The 18,768-nt window shown below is 43.8% G+C and overlaps 1 protein-coding gene across 1 annotated transcript in view; it reads right to left on the reverse strand.

Annotated features, from left to right (window-relative positions):
• The window catches only part of SORBS1 (sorbin and SH3 domain containing 1), a 76,002-nt gene that overhangs the window by 2,022 nt on the left and 55,212 nt on the right, over window positions 1-18,768 (reverse strand). The window contains exons 23-32 of the mRNA XM_010179885.1: window positions 16,845-16,930; window positions 15,149-15,316; window positions 13,662-13,708; window positions 12,203-12,317; window positions 11,970-12,095; window positions 10,782-10,976; window positions 8,134-8,862; window positions 6,679-6,795; window positions 1,071-1,130; window positions 258-448 (exon numbers count right to left, since the gene is read on the reverse strand). Coding sequence (XP_010178187.1) covers window positions 258-448; window positions 1,071-1,130; window positions 6,679-6,795; window positions 8,134-8,862; window positions 10,782-10,976; window positions 11,970-12,095; window positions 12,203-12,317; window positions 13,662-13,708; window positions 15,149-15,316; window positions 16,845-16,930 — 1,834 coding nt within the window. The remainder of the gene's footprint in view (window positions 1-257; window positions 449-1,070; window positions 1,131-6,678; window positions 6,796-8,133; window positions 8,863-10,781; window positions 10,977-11,969; window positions 12,096-12,202; window positions 12,318-13,661; window positions 13,709-15,148; window positions 15,317-16,844; window positions 16,931-18,768) is intronic.

An 18,768-nucleotide genomic window follows, 5' to 3' on the forward strand; every position in this document is an offset into this window, starting at 1 on the left:
CAAGTGCTCAATGGAGAACCAGTCCTGGATCACAAGGTCATTTTTTCAGGTGCTATACAAGCTATGAAGGCCTCAGTTTAAAATTATTCATTATATGATCATGGGCTATATGGGCTATTTTTGTTCTTTAAAGAAAAGCTGACACTTTCCCATAATTCTAATTCAACTCCTGAAATGCTGAAGCTTTCACACCTCCCCATCTTCACCATCAGGCAAAGACAAGGCGCCCAGAAGAGATGGGAGCCAAAAGGACTTACATGTCTCGTGGTGTTTGACTTCTGTCAGGGCTGGCTCCTTGCTGCTGTGCTTGAGGTTGCTGAGAAATGATGAGAGATGGTTTATGGTCATTAGAGGTCACCTTGTGGCGAGAGTCAAGAGGCTGAGAAATAGTACTGCAGTAATGAACAGACTTTTCTGCAATGTTTATGATCTCATTGCAAACTGCTTCCTGCGTGGTAGGCAGCATTGACATCCAAGAACACCCAAAGGACAGTCAACAAGGGGGAGGGAGGGGAAAATATAGACAAGAAGAGATGGGACATTCCAGATGCAGCACGTAAGTCCAGTTAAAAAAAAAAAAAAGAGTTGTAGATCCAGGTAAATATCCAGGTAGTGGAGTGCAGAAGGGATCCAGGTGTAAGCATGGAAAAATAGGCAAGATACAGAAGAATTTGGCATTTAGTTTGAAGATTTGTAACAAATACATATACATATATTTTTAAAAGCAGCAGCATAAGAGGTTGCAATTAGTTATGCAGTGGCATCGTTACAAATGCTATGAAGTCAGTTCAAGAATGCAAGGTGGGCCGTTCTGTTCATGCATTTTGCTTCATTTAACTTATACCCAGGGACTGGCAGCACCATTACCCCAACTTCTCATTGGCTTATGACAAGTTTTTCTAATTGCTAAATTCCCGTTTTCTGTTGCAAACAAAACAACATATGCAAACAGATAAACATGTACCTACTTCACAGCTAAAAATAATGCTGGCATTTTATCTCTAGTGAGGTGTTACTGTCTGGGTGAAGAGAGTCTAGGACTACACAACTGATTTAAACAGTGGCCTTACCACATAGCTCTTTTCAGACTCTGTGAGATCTGGTCCAGCTCTCAATGAATGGTGGGAAGGCTGTGTGATCACCAAGCAAATGATAAGGAAGACACTTTAGCAGATGTTATATTGGTCAGAATTGAAAAAAATCAAATGGAACGCAGACAACAAAAGAAAATTAACAACTCTTGTCCTTCCCACCCCAACACCACGCTTCTTGGACAGCAAGGTCTTTCATTTACACAAAAGACATTAAGGCTACAGTAATGTACGGCACTACAGCACAGACTGCTGCAAACAGAAAGGCGACAGCGAAACACAAGCTCAGAGCAGGGAATGAGAGGGGAAGGTTATGGACACAGCTACAACCAGAAGGGGTACACGGTGTCACACTGCATTCCTGTAGGGGGTTGAAACAAGGACAGTAGCACATACTTGAGAGCACCAAACTTTAACAGCCAAAAGTATGCTGAGAGGAATCTGCTGCTGTTTTTAGAGATGTCCTCAATGACTTTGACACTGGAGACAACAGTAACTTGCTTGCTTCTTGAAAAAGATGAGCTCAGGTCCTCGGAAGGCACAATTCTATGTAGCCCCATCAAAATCACTCTAGCTTGTACCAAGGAGGGATCTGAGCTGCTCTGTTAATTCCCATAGGGAGGAAGAGCTTCAGGTCAGAGGAGGCCCTGACTGGAAAACCCTGCTCCAATCACCACCACCTACGAAGCTTCTGGATTCTGCTCTGCCTCTCTCTCCAGTCACAACTTTTCACAGAGATTCGCGTGTCCCAGGGCACAGTAAGGAAAATCAGGAGTTTAGGGTTGAAGGGTTTAGGGGGAAGGTCACTGAGAAAGTCACACAGGTATCCAGAGCCTGATTTTGCATGCTTTTTGCATATTCAAACACCTACTGAAAGCAAAGGGCACACTGTGAGTAAATGAGGTGTCTGAACTAGTGTAGTTATTTGTACTACTCGCAGGCCTGCTTGGCAAAGTGGATTGGGTAAGATAGAGAGCACTGCCATCCTCTGTGATCATTCAACACAATTTTCAACCCAAATTCCAAAGGTCTCAATTTTTATGCTTTCCCTCTTCCTCTTTATTCACTTCAACAATGCTCTTCAGTAAAAGGGTTGATTTCTCACGGCATCGCAAGACAGGGCAGAAGCAGAGGATAAAGAGGTTTGGGATACCTTCAGCCCAAGCATGCTCAAAGAGTTTGGAGAAGCACAAGGTAATGAGCTCATCCCTGTCTAATTCCCGTTCTCAGAGCTCCTCTGAACCACGTCTTGGACCTCTGGAGCTGTGCCCATCACTGTATCAAAGCAAACCATCTCTTTTCTCAAGGACTGTGACCCACTCAAGGCCAGCCCAACCCCACAGCAGCTCCTTTGTGGTCAGCTGTACTGTCTGGGGCTGGAATCTGGGATCACTGCCCTAAGAAACAATGCTCTGTTACCATGTATATTTCTATAGAGAGACAACTGAATGTAAGTTGGATGGGCTAATTGCAGTGGAATTCACATTCAAAGCATTTACTGCGCAGCCTGAAATTGTCACGGGATTTCTGGAAGTAATTCCTGCCTGTCTATCAGCAGCTCTGAAAGGCAAATGGAATAATTAGAAATTTAAAATTAATATTGCGCAGACCAACTGGATATAGTGCATCAAATCTGATGAGACAGAGCTAACTCAGGTGGTCAATTAGCTGGGCAAACCAATTTCCAGGCTGAGGTAAGAGGCAGCTTAAGATTTTTTTTTTTTTTTAATTCAAGAAAGTGCTTCTCTGCTCCATATTAATAAATTGACTGCTGAAATTGCTCCATGAGCACCTAAGACCATGCGGTCCATTTCTCATTGATTACTTGTGACCTCCCTGACCATCTTTTCCTCCAAAAAGCATTAATAACTATGAATTAGATTAGTTATTTGAAAGCTAAAAACTTGCCACTACCTCTGAATGCTCCGTGGTGCAGGCTTGAATGTGTAATGCCAGGAGGTGCAGCCTACCAGCATCAGAAACTTGGCCACATTCCCTTTTCTGGGAAGATCCTATGGGGACCTCCATGAGACACACAACTAAGTGGATCCCGCTGGCCTCTGCTTTGGAGATCCAGGTAGCTCCTATCATAGCAGTAGGTGTCTCAGCACAAACTCCCAGGGCTACAGCAGAGCCCTACATTGATACATTGAAGTGATGAAACACTCTTAAGTCAGCAACTGTGCAGCATTAGCCAAACAGGATGAAAAACTGATCAGATCCTATAATTATAGGCTGCAAATGTACCACTCCACTGCTTCAAACAAGTGACCTGATAGCATGGCCTAGATGACTTTTTTGTTTTTTAAAAAAAAATGACCAGCCAACCTACATTATTATTGCAGGGAGAGAAGAGAATAAAGAAGAAAAGAAGTGTTATAGGTCCAAGTACTCTTCAAACTGGTTCAGAAAGCCCATGTACTACCTACAGTGGTGGCTTCATGTTCCAGAGGTAGATGAGGAATCAGGGAGTGTGGGGCATAGCTCCAAAGCATAAAACAGAGGTTCCCTCAAAACACTAAGCCAGCCCTGCTGCTGCTGGAGGTAAACTGAGGGACCTAAAAGTGACAGGTGTTCACAGCCTGTGAGGACAACTCAACCCCTACCACTTCAGGCACACTATAGTCTTTGCTAAGACTATATGAATAAACTTAAGCAGGTGCCCATGTGTCTACATCTCCATGTCTACAGATAGCACAAATATGTGGCACAGTCAGTCCTGAAGCCCAGCTGGCCACTGCTTGCACCTCATATGCAGTTTGAGAATGAATCTAAAGAGTACTGCGGGTTTGTAAGAATACCAGAAAGGGTTCTACATTTAGAGCTTACAAAATTCTAAGGCAGATTTTTAACTGTTAGGAGGAAAGATGCTGGGCCTACTCAATAGTGCTCTCCCTCTTCCTAGCGCAGTCAAGCGGCATCAGTGTGTCTGTTCATTGCAGCTCGTGTTCACATGTCTTCTTCCATCCTTTTCTGGTGGGAGTTAAAGGACTACATAAGCAAAGAGAAAGCTAAGCAGAACAGACTAACAGACAGACAAGACAGAGAGACAGACAAATTGGTATCCCCTCATAGAAGGGCACACACCCGCAGAGATGCCCTCACATGTGAATGGAGAACCATGAGCAGGGAGGACTCCCCAGCCTAGCTGAAAAGAAAAAGCAAAACCTCTGCACACACCAAGCCCCAGCTCTAGTGAAAGTGAGGGGAAAGCTGGCCAAAGAGCTCTCACAAAGAACACTGAAAAGGCTGCAGTGTGGAGCAGTCTGACCTAAAGGCTGCCTAACTCAATGGAAAGACTCCCCAGCCCATGGATGATAAGATGAAGGCTGTATCTACACCAGAAAAACGCATCTTCCATGGGGAGCAGGTACCAATGCCTGCTGCAGGCTTTACAGCCCTGGTTCGGACAATAAACATGCTGGGCAGAAATGCTACCACGTTGATCCTGTGGAGCAGCAGAAAACCACTGCAGGGCAGGATAAAAGCTTACCTTGGAGATGGTGCTAAGTAATGAACATGCTAAGTAAGTGGAGAACATAGGGTCTGAGCATTCTCCTCATATGCTCTCCTCTCTACCAACACAAAGTGGGTGAAATTACTCACCACTCTGCCTGAGTGGTTTTGTACAAGTGGAGAGGAGCTCTCCACTGACATCCCTCACACTGATGGGCCATGCAGGGACCCTCCTCCAGCCACTCGTGCCTTCCCCATCCCATGGCCACAGTCCTGCCCTGGGGCCAAAGCTGCTGCACTGCTCACACACTCGCCAGCACCACTGGTGACTGTCACTGTGCTAACAGGACCTCAGAGTAAAACAGGAATTAAACCAGAAATTTTCTGAGGGTGCCCTGAAACAAATGAATTGGATAGATTACATTACTGCTTAATATCATGTTTACTGGAATACTGAAATAAACTCTCTGTAAGTTATACTTGAAATATCTTTCACATGCTGTGGGGTTGTTCATTTTTCTTTTTAGTTTTGACTGTGAAACTAAACAAAAGGGAATAATTTCAGAATAGCTAAAAGAGCCATGGTACTTAATATTATTACTTAATGGAACAGGCAAGAACAGAGTCCATCTGTACCAAAGAGGTCTTAAACCTGCAAAAAACCCTGGGTCAGAATCTAATAACTGGGGAGGTTCTCTATGATAAGAAAAAAAACCCTAAAATTAAAAATGACAAAATACATCAAACACCATGGATGGACAGTAATGGAAACAAACCCCAAATGTCTACTAAGTCCTTTTCTCATTTCTTGAAAATCAATGAAAAGATGACAGATTTTTGAGAAGGCCTCCAGGGTATCACCTGCAGTTCTGCTGCAGCCATCAGCCTCTGTATGGGCCACACAGATAATGAGAAGTTATTTGCACATATAAAGACCACTCTTGCTCCCTAAATAACTGTAGACCCAGAGCTGTAAAGGAGGTTAAGACTACTGATAATGTCTCACACAGTTTTAACTTGACACTGACAATGTTCTGATTGTCAAGGCATATAAAAGATGGACTTTTGGCTTGACTTCAACTCCAAAGAAAGGCCACAGAGTTCTATTACGACCAGATGCAACACCCAAAATAGAACTGTATGCTAGTCAGTACTCAGGAGAAACATCTTTCCCAAAGGCTCTCTGCTTCTCCTCTTTTGAATCACATACAACCAATACAAGTACCAGCAGGACCAAGCAGATCAGAGGTCAGGAGAAAGGCCAACACAGAAAACTTCTATGGATTTTTATCGTGAAACAGAATATGTACCCTACTGGATTCAGATATTGAAACTAAAAGGGAAGCAGGAGGTGGTCGTTCACTAAAAAGCTGTGCAAGCTCACAATCAGAGGGAAATGAGGTAAGTAAAGGCAACAGGAAGATTTCAGAGTTAAAGCTGTTTCTGACTCTCATGAACTGGTCAAGAAAATAAGTAACGTTGGCAACTACTTGACACACGTAACCTGCATGAGCAGCCTGGCTGGTTCACTGATCAAGCCAAAGACTGTTTCCCCACTACCTGCATTACACACACAGTCCAGTTTTTGTCAGTTGTGAGCTTTCTGTTTCAAATATTGCCATCTTGTGGAAGCTGCCTGGAAGGACTGACGAGACACCGGCAGCTGCAAGCACTGCTCATTCCCAAACCCTGGACATCCCAGCCACACCGTGCCGAGGGTGATCTCAGGTGATTAAACAAAACCTGGACCAAAGTATCTCATGCTACATAACAAGGCCACCGATACTGCCTTATAATGCAATTGTACTGTAGGCACTCAAGGTCAGAACTAAATAAAACCTGGGTTAATCCTTTGGAGGAACAGAAAACCAGATACTGGTACAAAGTGGTGGAAACCCAGACTTGAGCTATGTGGATTTGCACCAGCCAAAGATTTTGCCCATACCTGCGCTTCTGCACAGCCCAGAAGTAATTTAAAATTATTTTAAAAAAATAAAATTCTGAATTAAATGACAGGAGAAATATCTCACCTGTGGAATCAATGAATGGCTCAACAAGCATATGAAAAAAACAATGACATGGCATGGAAACAACTCTGGGTAATGGAAGAGTAATCAGCAAAGATGATTACCTGTGACTTATTGACTCTGCGTGTGAGTCGGGGAGGTGGCTGTGTTGTGACAGTAGAGGAAGAGAGGGCAGAGGAAGAGAGAGGAGCAGATGAAGAGAATGCTTTTGAGTCTGCAGTCTTTCGAAGAAAAGAAAAGTTGGTCAGCTTGGCACACACTCTCTTATCACAATCACTGCTAGTGATAAGAGCATCTACTCTCCAGCAAATACCACGCACACACAGCAAACATAACTCCATGCAAGGGCAAGTGCAGTGTCCAGTTAGTTTGTCTGAGCTGACCACTTCATTCTGTTTTACACATGCAGGTTATGCCTGTAAAAATGCTACTAAAAATATATCCAGATGGTAAACAGCATGGTCTTTACACAGGTTTCAATACACTTCTGGTTATGATTCAAGCAGAAGTCAAACAATTTGTCATAAGATTTCCCAGTGTGAAATAGGTAATCTTAGAAACCCTAGATCCTCATTATTTAATGTTGGCTAAATAGGGTATGTCTTGGAGGCTATCGCAGTGCATCCAAGACAGTATTTATCATGCTATGATTTTGAGCTCTTCAAAATCCCACTCTTATACAAGGTAGCATGGGGGTGCTGTAATGTATTTGGGCTGGGCTGTAGCCCACAGTGGACCCCAAGTCAACTGAGCACTGCAGAGTAAGACAGATCCCCTATACCAAGACTGGGGCCAGACTTTATTTTGCAGAAGCTACTTGAGGGCTCCCCTATGTCCCCTCTCCTCTCATTGTAACATACAGCCATCTATAACTAAAAACTCTCGGGGAAAAGAATCGCTAGGTCTAATTCTCATTTGTGGCTAGACCCTTTCACATCATTTTGGAAATGTAAAGGTAATAAATTCCACTCAATGCACATATAATAATCAAGCCTCCCTGACTTAATAATGCACATCCCAGACTAAGGTTCACTAAACCATAGGCTCCAGGATAAACAGGGAACAGCTTTTGTGATTCTAGGAGCCAGGCTGATATTTACAAGGCTTTTCAGTCCTTGGCTTTAGGAGAAACAAATAAATCCTATAACCAAAGATGATCCATTGCACACTGGAAAATCTCTGAATAGCAAGGAATTGCCTGTATTCTACACTATGAGGTATGTGGGCACAAGGCCTGTGTGATACTTTCATCTATTACACTACCAGGGACACATTAGATATGACCAACTGAGTCAGTCCTGTGTTATTATCTGTTCTAATCTATCTATCTATTATCCATCTATTATCATTTTCACTACACTGCTCCTGAGTCCTCTTCTAAGACTTTTTCATCTGCTATCCAGTGAATGCCACTGGTGATCCCTGAAAGAATGTCTTAGGATCAACAAATTGACATGTGGCAGCCTCTTGCTCTCTCTGGCCAGCAAAGCAGCACAAACCTCCACACACCAGTTAAAATCAGCGACTCAGAGCAGCGCACACACATGCAGGAGAAGTACCTTCTTTTCCCAGCTTTGAAATTTTCCCAGATCACCTTTCCTCACGCTTCTTTTCTCTGTTTTACCTCCCTGCACAATAGCCATTAGCTCCTGACACAACTGGTTGTCCTCAGAGGAACCCACAGGTCTCTTTTCTGGGCTCACACGCATGTCTAGTTGGGATGGTTTCAGGCAGCTCTCAACAGAGATCTTGGGAACAGTGTGAGTCCCCTGCTCAGGGTTGCTGCTGCCCTCTCTAGTCTTTTGGAGCCAGGCTTGGCTGCCAGGGGTGTCACGCTGCTCTGCGAGGATGCTGTCAGGGCTCTCCACTGCCCAGCGAGGGGAGCTGGAGAAGCTCACACTGGGAGAAGGGGAGGCGACAAACTTCTCTTCGTTTTGTGGAGTGGCCTGATAGAAACTGTGAGCGGAGGACTGAGGTCTGGATGAGTAAGAGGGCAATGGGGATTTAATGGACCTGGGAGTCGAGGAGCCAGAGAGATGAGAATGGTGGAGGCTGACCGGGGGAGAAGGGCTGGCTGCAGCAGAAGGCGAGAGAGAGTCAGTGTGAGAGAGAGAGGCTTCAGGCAGAGGAGGCAATGGAGGAGTTATGGCAGGAGTGGTGCTAGGAGACACTCCCACGGTCAGAGCAATCCACTCGGATGTGACCGCCTGCACCTCTGGAGATAAGGCGCGGCGCGCGAAAGGCAAAGGCGGAGGAGTTGGTGTATGGAGCAGCTCAGAGCTGGGAGACTTGAAGGAGACAAAAGCAGGAGAGAAAAAAGAAAGAAATGAACAGAAAAATAATAAAGGAAAATACAAAACGACTGAGCAAAAGTAAAAGGAGAGCAAGCGAGTGTGGAGAGGAGCAGATCTGTGACCAAGCATGGTGCATAGGTTTTCCATGGACAGGTGCACTGTGTTGGAGAATGTGCTGTCCACAGTAGCTCCAACCACAGAGTCCAGTCAGTATCTGTGCTGCTAACACCCTTCTCCAGCTTTTGCCATGATCTCAGACATAAAACATCTTGTGGAAAACCTTAGACTTCACTTCCTATGCTGTAAGTCCCTCAGGTAGCAGTTGAAGCCACCATCCATGGTGGCAGCATGCAGCATTTGACTGGCCTGGCAGTAATAGCTGGGGCCTCAGCAACTCACACCATGGACCTAGTCAGAATTCACTGCTGCAACGAATTTTGACTTTATCCAACTCTAGCACGAGCAATGCCTACTCTTCAGGAAGCTTGCATTGCTGAAGCTGTGGAGGAGAAAGGGATCAAAACAGCCAGCTGTGGCTATTTGGTCTTCAGGTGATTAAAGTAGGCCCTGTGTTTATAAAGGCAGAGCACACAACTGAGTTCTGCCCTTAGCTATTACCACCAGCAATATCAGTGAGATCAGTCACATTAGCACTGATCAGAGCATTTCTCAGTCCTTTGCCAAGTTAGGCAAAAAAGTAAGGAAGAAAATTGATTTACTAGGGGAGGAATAAAAGGAATAGCAAAGGAAACAAAAAAAGGGTGGATACGATCTTTTCCATCAAAGGGAGAAATTTGCAGAGAGCTGTGGCAGACAGGCCACAGCTATGGAGAGACTGCCAAGCTCAAACAGAAAAGCTCAGCTGAGGTACAGTTTGACAAGGCACCCCAAACAAGCAAGAAGTCTTTTCTCTTTACACCGTGGCTAAGAATAAAAACACTCCTTTTAGGGAAGATCCAGACAGACACTAGGCATGAGCCATGGCAATCTTTCCCGTCTGTCTGGTACCATATGTCCCTTTTTCCTGATCCCAATTCTCCACTTTTGTTCCTTGCAGTCTTGACCTCAGAACAACCTTGCTTCAGTCCTGTGGGTGACACACGGGTGCACCAGAACCTCATGGCTGCAACCCAGACACATACACTGACCTTCAAGCTTAAGTATTTGCAGGATGAAAGCAAAACCAAGGGATTTAGAGACTCACTGCCTCCCTGATATGATTTCCATTGCAAATATTCTGGGATCCCCAATTACCTACTGTCATTTTGATTTCTGGTTTGAACTGCAGTATGGTTTATAGTGAATCTTCATGGAAGATCCCAGACTGGCCTGCTCTCAAAACCTGAGTTAATTTAGCATTGATTTCAAATAATACAGACCACTCTCCTGACCCTGGTCTCCCAAAATCTTGGTTGTGAGCTGGAACATTAGGAGTAAGCATACAGCTTGATTCAAGTGTACTGGGATCAACATAATGACTCCTACAGACTATAGCAGTCTGTAACACCCTTTGAACAGTCATAACTAATAAATTAACTCATCACAGTGGAGATCCATAAAGTGTAAACATGTCTCCAGGAAGAGCTGGATCACCAATTCATTCCATCTCTGGCAGTGAAATTTACTCAGATGGCTGTAAACTGTAGCCCTTTCAACCTGGCCTGAATTCAAGCTACAGATCAAAGATGAAAAGCTGAGTCTCCAAATCCCTGAATGACCCATTCATTAACCTTTCTAGTAAATGAAACATCACCTTTTCCTGCAGTAGCAGCATATTGCAGGGAGCACATGGCTTTTACTGCACAAAACACTAGTCTTAGCTACAGCTTTTTTCAGTCAATTGCTTCTTGCACAGCAATAGCAAAAACCCTGTTCTGCAAGGTGCTGTAACTGGCTGTATCTAGTCCAAATACCTGTGGTGAAGCCGTCATGCTGCGATTAGGGGAGAGGGACATTGGGGGGTCAGGATAGTCGATGGCATTCTTGACCACTGGCCGTTTGAGCACCTCCACGTAAGTGACAGGGAAGATGCCTTGGCGACTGGTGCCAGAGATTCTTCCTTCATACCAATTCTCATCCACTCGTCGAATCAACGTGATCCTTTCACCCTATGGGGTGAAAAAGCAGATTACATTTTCAATCTTGCTGCAACTGACTTACAACAGTCAGTGGCCCTCAGCCTCCCCTATTTCCCAGTTATGTGGTCCTAACTCTGACCTCTGGATAGGAAAGATTTTTTTTAGTTCAGAGGAGGAAGAAATGCAGATCTTCTGGTGCTGACTTGGACTGTCTGCAAACTCAGTTATGCTCACATTTTCAAGACCCTGGAGCTAAAAATCAGTTAAAAAAATGGAAACCAGCCATTTCAGACAGACCACAAGACTCTCAGTGGTATGAGGTGTACAGGGAGTATGCACAGGTCCACAGTTTAAACTAGGTCTCTCTATGCTCTCTCTTATTTTGCTGACAAATGAAGTGACTTTCACATCCTTAATATAAACTGCAAGTCCTGCCTTCATGTATAATTAAAAGAGAAGACAGACAAGATCTAATATGAGCATCAAAACAGAAAGCTGGCTGAGATGGAAAAATGCTGCTACTTAATCTAAATATAGCTAGCTTTGCTCTGAACAGCTCATTCCTATCTCTTCACTCTGCATTCAGTACCACAGAAGCACACTTGCCTATGCACAATGATTTGGCTTGTAGTATGAAGGAAGGTGAATCCAGTTTCCTTCTTTTCTATGTTGCCATTCTCATGTGACTGTATGCATCTCCACTGGAGAGAATCAGACTGGAGATATGTTACCAAATATCCAATTTGTCTTGCAAAGCCAGGCTTTTAGCACCTGTGCTCCAAGTATCTTCTCAGCTAGCCCTAAGGCAGTGATTGGCACTTCTTGATTCAGCCTACCTGCAACACACTCACCACAAAGCACTACATAATGGCTATGGAATGAAAACATGGGTGATGAGAAGGAATCTTTCCTGAACATGCTGTTCATCTTATTGGAGCTTTCATTTGGAAACTGCAAGTTACTGGTGTTAAAAAACTTCAGCATTTGCCTGGATTCAATTCATCAGCACAAGAAAAGTCCTACCTTTCTGAAGGACATTTCCACTTGTGTATCTCCATTGAAGTTGAACTTAGCAACAGCATCTCCATATTCCAATACTTGCACTGGTGATGGCTTTTTGGGCTGAGCTTTCTCAGCTGGTGGGAGGAGCTAGAATGAACAAACAGAATCAAATGAGTCACATACAGAAAGCCCATAAACTGGACACTGGCAGAAAGGGAGCGGGCAAAGAGAACACCTGCAAGGAAAGCAGCTACCTCTATGTATGACCGTGGGAAGATGCCAACTCTGCCATGGTGTTCGCCTTCATACCAGTTCTGGTCAATCTGCTTGTAAATGTAAACAATATCTCCTTTCTGCAGAGGAAGTTCCCTGTTAACAACACAAGCGCTCTGTCAGAACTTTACTGAACAACAGATGCGTTTTCTGTCCTGCAGTCTCTAGGTACCAAGGCCTGCATCAGCCCTCTTGATACAAATCATGCTCCACCCAAAGTGAAAGCCTCATGTTGAGAACCATCCTGTTCATATCATGATCTGCAGGCACTCTCTTGGTCTTTGGGCATCCTGTCAAAAAAGCTGCCTATGAAGGCCCTACTAAACACATACCCTCCAGCAGCAACAGGGTCAAGCTCAAGCAAAAGATGCCACTGTCTGCTTTCCATGTTGGGTATGGTGAGCAGTGCTCAGTTCCTGTTTTGAAACAGGTCATGTCACAGGTGCCTTCCAAAGAGACACATGATTTTAACAGAAGCTAGTTTGTTGATTAGATATAACATATAACAAAACATTCCCAGGACATTTGCACCTGAGAAGAAAAGCACTACATCTTTCACTGAACTCTGTTCTTCATTCTTCCTTCCCTAGCAATGTTAAAATGAGAGCTTCTTCAAGCTCATGCAGATGGAAGGGCCTTTTCCAAGCCTCTTCACAGCAGTGTTCCCCAAAAAGAAGGAGTAGTGCTGTGTGATTCACCTGAGGGACCACAACAGGGCTTAGAGGTACAACAATGCCACCAGAAACATCCACTGGTGTATCTACAAGATGCCAGGGGAGCAGTGACCACTCTATTATAAGTCCTGAATCGGGAAAATCTGATGCTTAAAGCTTAAGTGCTTAAAGCTAGGCATCTAAGTCCCTTGCTGACTTCGGGCTATGCTTAGCGAGTGAAAAAGATGCTGCTGTTCTGCACATCTATGTTCTTCTGACAATCTGCACGGCAGGCTTACGCAGTGAGCTACTGACTAACACAGTTCTTCCAGCTCCTAAATCAGAACGTAACCAGGGATGTCCTGCAGGGGAAACCCTTCAGTCTTCAGCACAAGGGCAGTGACAGAGCTGCTGCCAGGTCTCACCCGGCCATCCTGTTTACAAGGTGTGGAGGAGGAGGAACATCAGCCAGAGCGCTCTCCCATGGCTCCCCCTCACTCAGAGAACTCACTTGTCCAGTAAAGAGTGTAGATTTTTAGTGCCCTAAAAATCACATGGGATACAGATGTGCTGAGAAAGAAGACATTTTCCTAAAGGTCCTTTAGAGGCTACAACCTGCAAGATTCGTATTATTTTTCCCTGCCTTACTATGGACACCTTTACTTTGAGCTACTGGAAAGAGACTCCCAAAACATGGTTCCAATTGCATGACACTTCATAAATGCTGCATCCTAGCTAAGAAAGCAGAGGAAGAACACTCAAGGCAGTAGTAAGAAGCTGTACTCACTTTAGCGTCTGCGCTTTAAAGTCAAACTTGGCTCTAGCAGGTCTCATCTAGAGATCAAAAAAATCAACACATTAAAATAATAATTAGGATTTCAATGCTTTTCTGAGGAAAAGCATCCAAACTCTTCTATAGCTAAAATTAGTCTGGGGAAGAAACTGAATGCAGGTATTCTGCTGCAAGCTTATGTGCAACCGATACTACAGTGCAAATATGCTGGATGGGTCTCTCCCACCAGGGCAGAAAGTGCCAACTTTTGGTATAACAGTAATTGAGAGCTCTACAGGAAACAGATTTAACAGCAGTAAACTTTTAAATGTGACAAACCCTGCTGAATGAAAGCTGCTCTAGTAACTACAGTTACTAGGGCTCCAGGACCAAATTTCTCTTGATATGGGAATGGAAAACCAAAATTTACCAGCTGGAAAAAAACCAGGATTTTATTTGATGTGGCTCTTATTGATTATTACCTGGCCCTGCTGAATCCTGCAATGTGACTCATGTATTATGTATAAATTGGTAGGAAAGAGACAAAGGTGAGGAGAAAATATGCATAAATTAAGTACGTGTCTAAAAAAATATCTTCAGTGGCAGTAAAGCAAATGAGGATGTTGACAGCAGGCCTAGGCTTTAAAGATTGATTTACATGGCTGATTTTCTAGAGGCCACAAAACATTCAGGCAATTTTAAAGTCACTTATGTAACAGAGCATAAAAGAAGAAGCAGTCACATTCATGTGGCACCAGAGTATTTGAAACTACATGAACGTCAGACAAGTGTACTTCATCCACATGGTGACCACCTCACCCACCACCGCAGTGAAGCGCCTCTGGAGAAACAGAGCCACTGTCAAGAGCCCCAGGAGCAATCCTAAGACAGGAAAAGGTATTTGGTCAGGACATCTGGACTGAGCATCCAGCCCTCAGGAAAAGTGCCTTGAGCTCATGGGAAAACCTTCTACCTCCTCCTTTGTCTCTTCCAGAAAAAACTTCCAGGTTTTACGCAGTGAAACATGCTGAGACTTTTTCAATTGTTTCTAAAGGACATTAAGCATCTTTTAAGAGGAGAAGAAACAATCTATTTCTAAAAAAAAAACAACTATGAGACAGTTGCATGGCCAGGATCAAGAAGACATGAAGTTTCTAAGCATAAGGCACAGACAAGGAGACAACGTAGCAATATGATGCAAAAGATGTAGAATGCCTTTGATTCACTAAAAGTAGCTGATATTTAAAGGCATGCATCACAGGTGTGCACCAGCAATTCTCAGCAGGCATGCTTTAACATATGCAGCTCGGTATAGAAATATCAATTAATTTTCCAGGCACAAGAGTCAAAGCAGATCTAAATGAAGCCAGAATGGGAAAGGGGAAGGTGGGAAAAAAAACAAACGACATTCTCTGAAGAGCTAATGTCGGCCTAAAGCACAACATTGTGAGAGGCAAATATTGCTTTGGGTCAAGCAGCAGACTGAGGTAACTAAAACAGACCTCTGACCCAGATTTCCTCTTTGCTGTATCGTCTATATTTAGGAGGTCCCCAAATCGCTCATTAGTGATAAACTGATGGTGCGTTGGAATAACCCCTGTGTGCCTTCTAGCTGCAATATCAGCTTCTTCTTGCTCACGTTTAAGCCGTCTCTGGTCCTCTAAAAGTTTCTGCCATAAAATTGCATAAAATGGGCAGTAAATCATCTAGTTAAAGGCATTCAAAAGCTGCCATAAATGAGACTTAAGTAAAAATATCTGAGGTCCCAGCAAATAGCTGGGATTTTACAGTTCAACATAAAATACCGATTCTACTAACTACACAATAAATTCTGCAAGCACAGAAGGTACATCACCATTATGGCATAGCTGAAATCCAGCTCACAGAGAGGATCTGATTCAAAGCTGATGGAAGTCAACAAGGAGTTTTGGTCCAAATCCCCTTCAACCAACAAGGAGCTTCTCCCATTGACTCTCTCACTGACTTCCAAGAGACCTGAATCAGCTCCACAAGTAACTTCTGAGACACCAAACTCCCCTGAGCTTTGCAAGGAGCTTGGAGAGTGCCTAACCATCTTCAGGTACCAGGTTCTCTCCCACATTTCCTTTGGGCTTATGTAATAAACTTTGTAAAATAAATAATTATTTTAGACTTCTGAAGTCTCTGGCACACTAAAGAAAATGTGCATTCTTGAGTACCTGGGCAGAAGGATTCTTCCACCTTTTGGGACTGACTGTAGGCTGAAGAGTTCAGCTCTGTGCTAACTCATTTGAAGCCAGCAGGTCTTAGTGAATTCAGAGTTTTGCTCTTACACAGGTTTCTGTGCTGGATTTTGGAAGTGGGAATATTACTAACGGTTTCATGGGAGAAGACAGCAAAAATGTATTTTTCACACAGGATTTAAGAGCACGTTTTACCATATTTCAAAGCACACATAAACAACATTTGAACTCAGAAAGTTAAGACTAAAAATGCAATTATTTTTTTTCTCCCCTCCAGGCAGTAAAAATTAATTCCAGCTTCCTGGAAAGCAGTCAATTTATAACTTCTTTAACTCAACTTGAATACAGTCAGTGCTAAAAAGTCTACATGGCTTTCCTATTATTTCAGCCTGTCCCAGTGTTGCCCAGCCATTTTGAAAAGGTCAGCTACATTCTGTCACCAACTTGAGACACCACAAAGAATTCTAGTTTGTACTACGAGGAAACTTTACGCCTTCTGATAGCTTAAAATATCTTACATTTGCTGTTCAAAACCTGAGGACTCCCACACGAAAAATACTGTTCTCAGTTTCATTAATACAGACTTAAGTAGCTTGCTTGGAGACCACTGAAACCCTAACTTACTCACAGAACCACCATTTAATCTTTATCTGTGAGTAGTGAGGTGTTGTACCACACCTCACATACATCTCCAGCCTTTTTACATTCTTTAAATCCCCTATATATAATTTTGTGCAATTGAAAAGAACTATCAGGTTCATTTTAAACAAAAACTAAACTACTGGACTACGTATTATACGTTAAATCAGTGGCAGGCATAGTATTACATTTAAAACATACTCCTTCAAGCTTTGTGATCTAACTTCCAATATACATAGCCATGAACATACAAGCTGTCCTTATATAAGGCTGAATGCCATGTTTCTTATATGTGGAACTGCTACAGCTGTTATTAGACCATAAAGGAGGGCATTACCTCTTTATCATCGTGCCGTCTGCGGATAATTTCTTCTGGAGTTTCCATGTAATCAACTGGTGCAAAATGCCTTGGTGATTCTGAATCTACTTCAAAACAACATAAGGAAGTTAAAATACAGACGGATTTATCTAGCAGAACCAGAAAGGAAAAAAAGAGATATTTTTAAACAATTTGTTTCTATTATGACAGCAGGGATTCTCAATTGCCATTGACCAAATTGCCAATCAGATGTTGATAATTTGTACATTTTCATTTTTTTCCCTTTTGGGCTGTACTTGTGAACAAAGATCCAAAAACAGGTAGAAGATAATGGTACAGGAAAGTATATAGACATAGAAGGACTTTGTGAAGAAAAGATTTGCTGCCATCAAAGTATGATTTGGCATTTTACTGTTGAGAAAAATTCAATACGCGCACACACACACACACACACACGCACGCACACACAACTAGACCTTGAGAAACTGCTCCTTAAAGCAAATCATCTGGGTTTGTTTTATATTCCCATATGTGTAAATGATATAGGACTAGAAACATCTCATGTTGAGATTCTTGCATCCCTGGAGTTGCTTGAGAGGCAAACTGAACTCGATGTGATTAGCAAGGCAGTGGAAATCGTTTCTCAGAAGTGCAGCTGTTAACAAGTCCTGAACAAAAATGCTCACCAAGACATGCGAAGGACGTTAGACACACTAGGGGAAAAAACAGAGAGAGTCAGGGGATGCAAAGGCGGAGAGAAAAAATGCAAGGGTTGTGGAAGAAAAGGGGAGGGGTAAGGAAGAAAAGAGACAGATGAAGGGACACTGGTAAAGAACACAAAAAGCCACCTCCTGGGTACGTCCCAAGTTCACTGTGCGGGTTGTTGTTTGTGTCCAGGCCATGACAGAGGGCGTACGGAACAGGGTTCACATTGTTTAAGGAGTCAGGAGTGCCAGCCCGGCCCATGAAGCTATCTCGGCTAGATCCCACGCTGGGGAAGTAGCTAAGCCTCTCCAGAATGTCATAGGAAGACAGGCGCCTGGGGGCTAGAGGCCTGCTTCTGGAGCATGGTTGGTGCTGGGAGTGGTGACTCTTGTCTCCTACGCTCCCCTGCAGCTGCATAGGATCATCTGGGTTCTCAGGGCTGGGCACTGCCAGGCTTCCCAGGCAGTCTGGGGGTGGAGTCCTGCAGGATTTGTGTTGGAAGGGCTTTTTCAATCGGAAGGGGAGCGGGCTCATTAGGTAGACGTTTCTGGGGAGCACGTGTCTGTCCCCATAGATATCCCCTTTGGAATGAGTGTTCCTGGAGGCCTGCTGCTGCTCGTGCCTTCGGATGGTAGTGAACCTGGTGTAGGAAGCTGGGCACGCGCCTTTGCATCTGTTGACTTTATGCTTCTGAGGCCCATTAAAGTTGCTGCTGCTGCTGCCACTGTCATTGGATGCGTTTGAGAGAAGATCTATCTCATCTGTACAAGCTGAAAGTGTGTCCATAGGGATGGCATCACTGACATCTGAAGCTGTGTCCTCCACATTGCTGCAGGAGTGGGAGGATTTATCTGCCAAACTGGCAGCATCCTTCTCTTCTTGGTGTGCTTTTGACAAATCCAAAAGAATCTCTGCAGAGTAGGCAGAACTCAGACAAGCTTTAGACTGGAGAGAAGTGGTGAATTTGTTTTGTCCAATGGAAAAGTCAAGTGAGGGCATTGATCGGGATCTCTCAATCAGCTGCTCAAAGGCACTGATACGGGACGAAACTGTGTGTTTGGGGATCTGCTCTGAATCCTCTCGACTAAGGCTGTGCTCCATCCTGTCCTTCGCTTCATTCTCAAACTGAGATGCAATATCCCTCACACTGCAGGAGGAGACTGTGCCCAGATGGATCCTGGACCGGTTGATCTGGTGCATGTCTTTGTACAGCATTGTAAACTCCATTCCGCTCTTC

Source organism: Mesitornis unicolor, unplaced genomic scaffold (assembly GCF_000695765.1).
Source record: "Mesitornis unicolor isolate BGI_N332 unplaced genomic scaffold, ASM69576v1 scaffold3982, whole genome shotgun sequence".
NCBI classification, from domain to species: Eukaryota; Metazoa; Chordata; class Aves; order Mesitornithiformes; family Mesitornithidae; genus Mesitornis; species Mesitornis unicolor.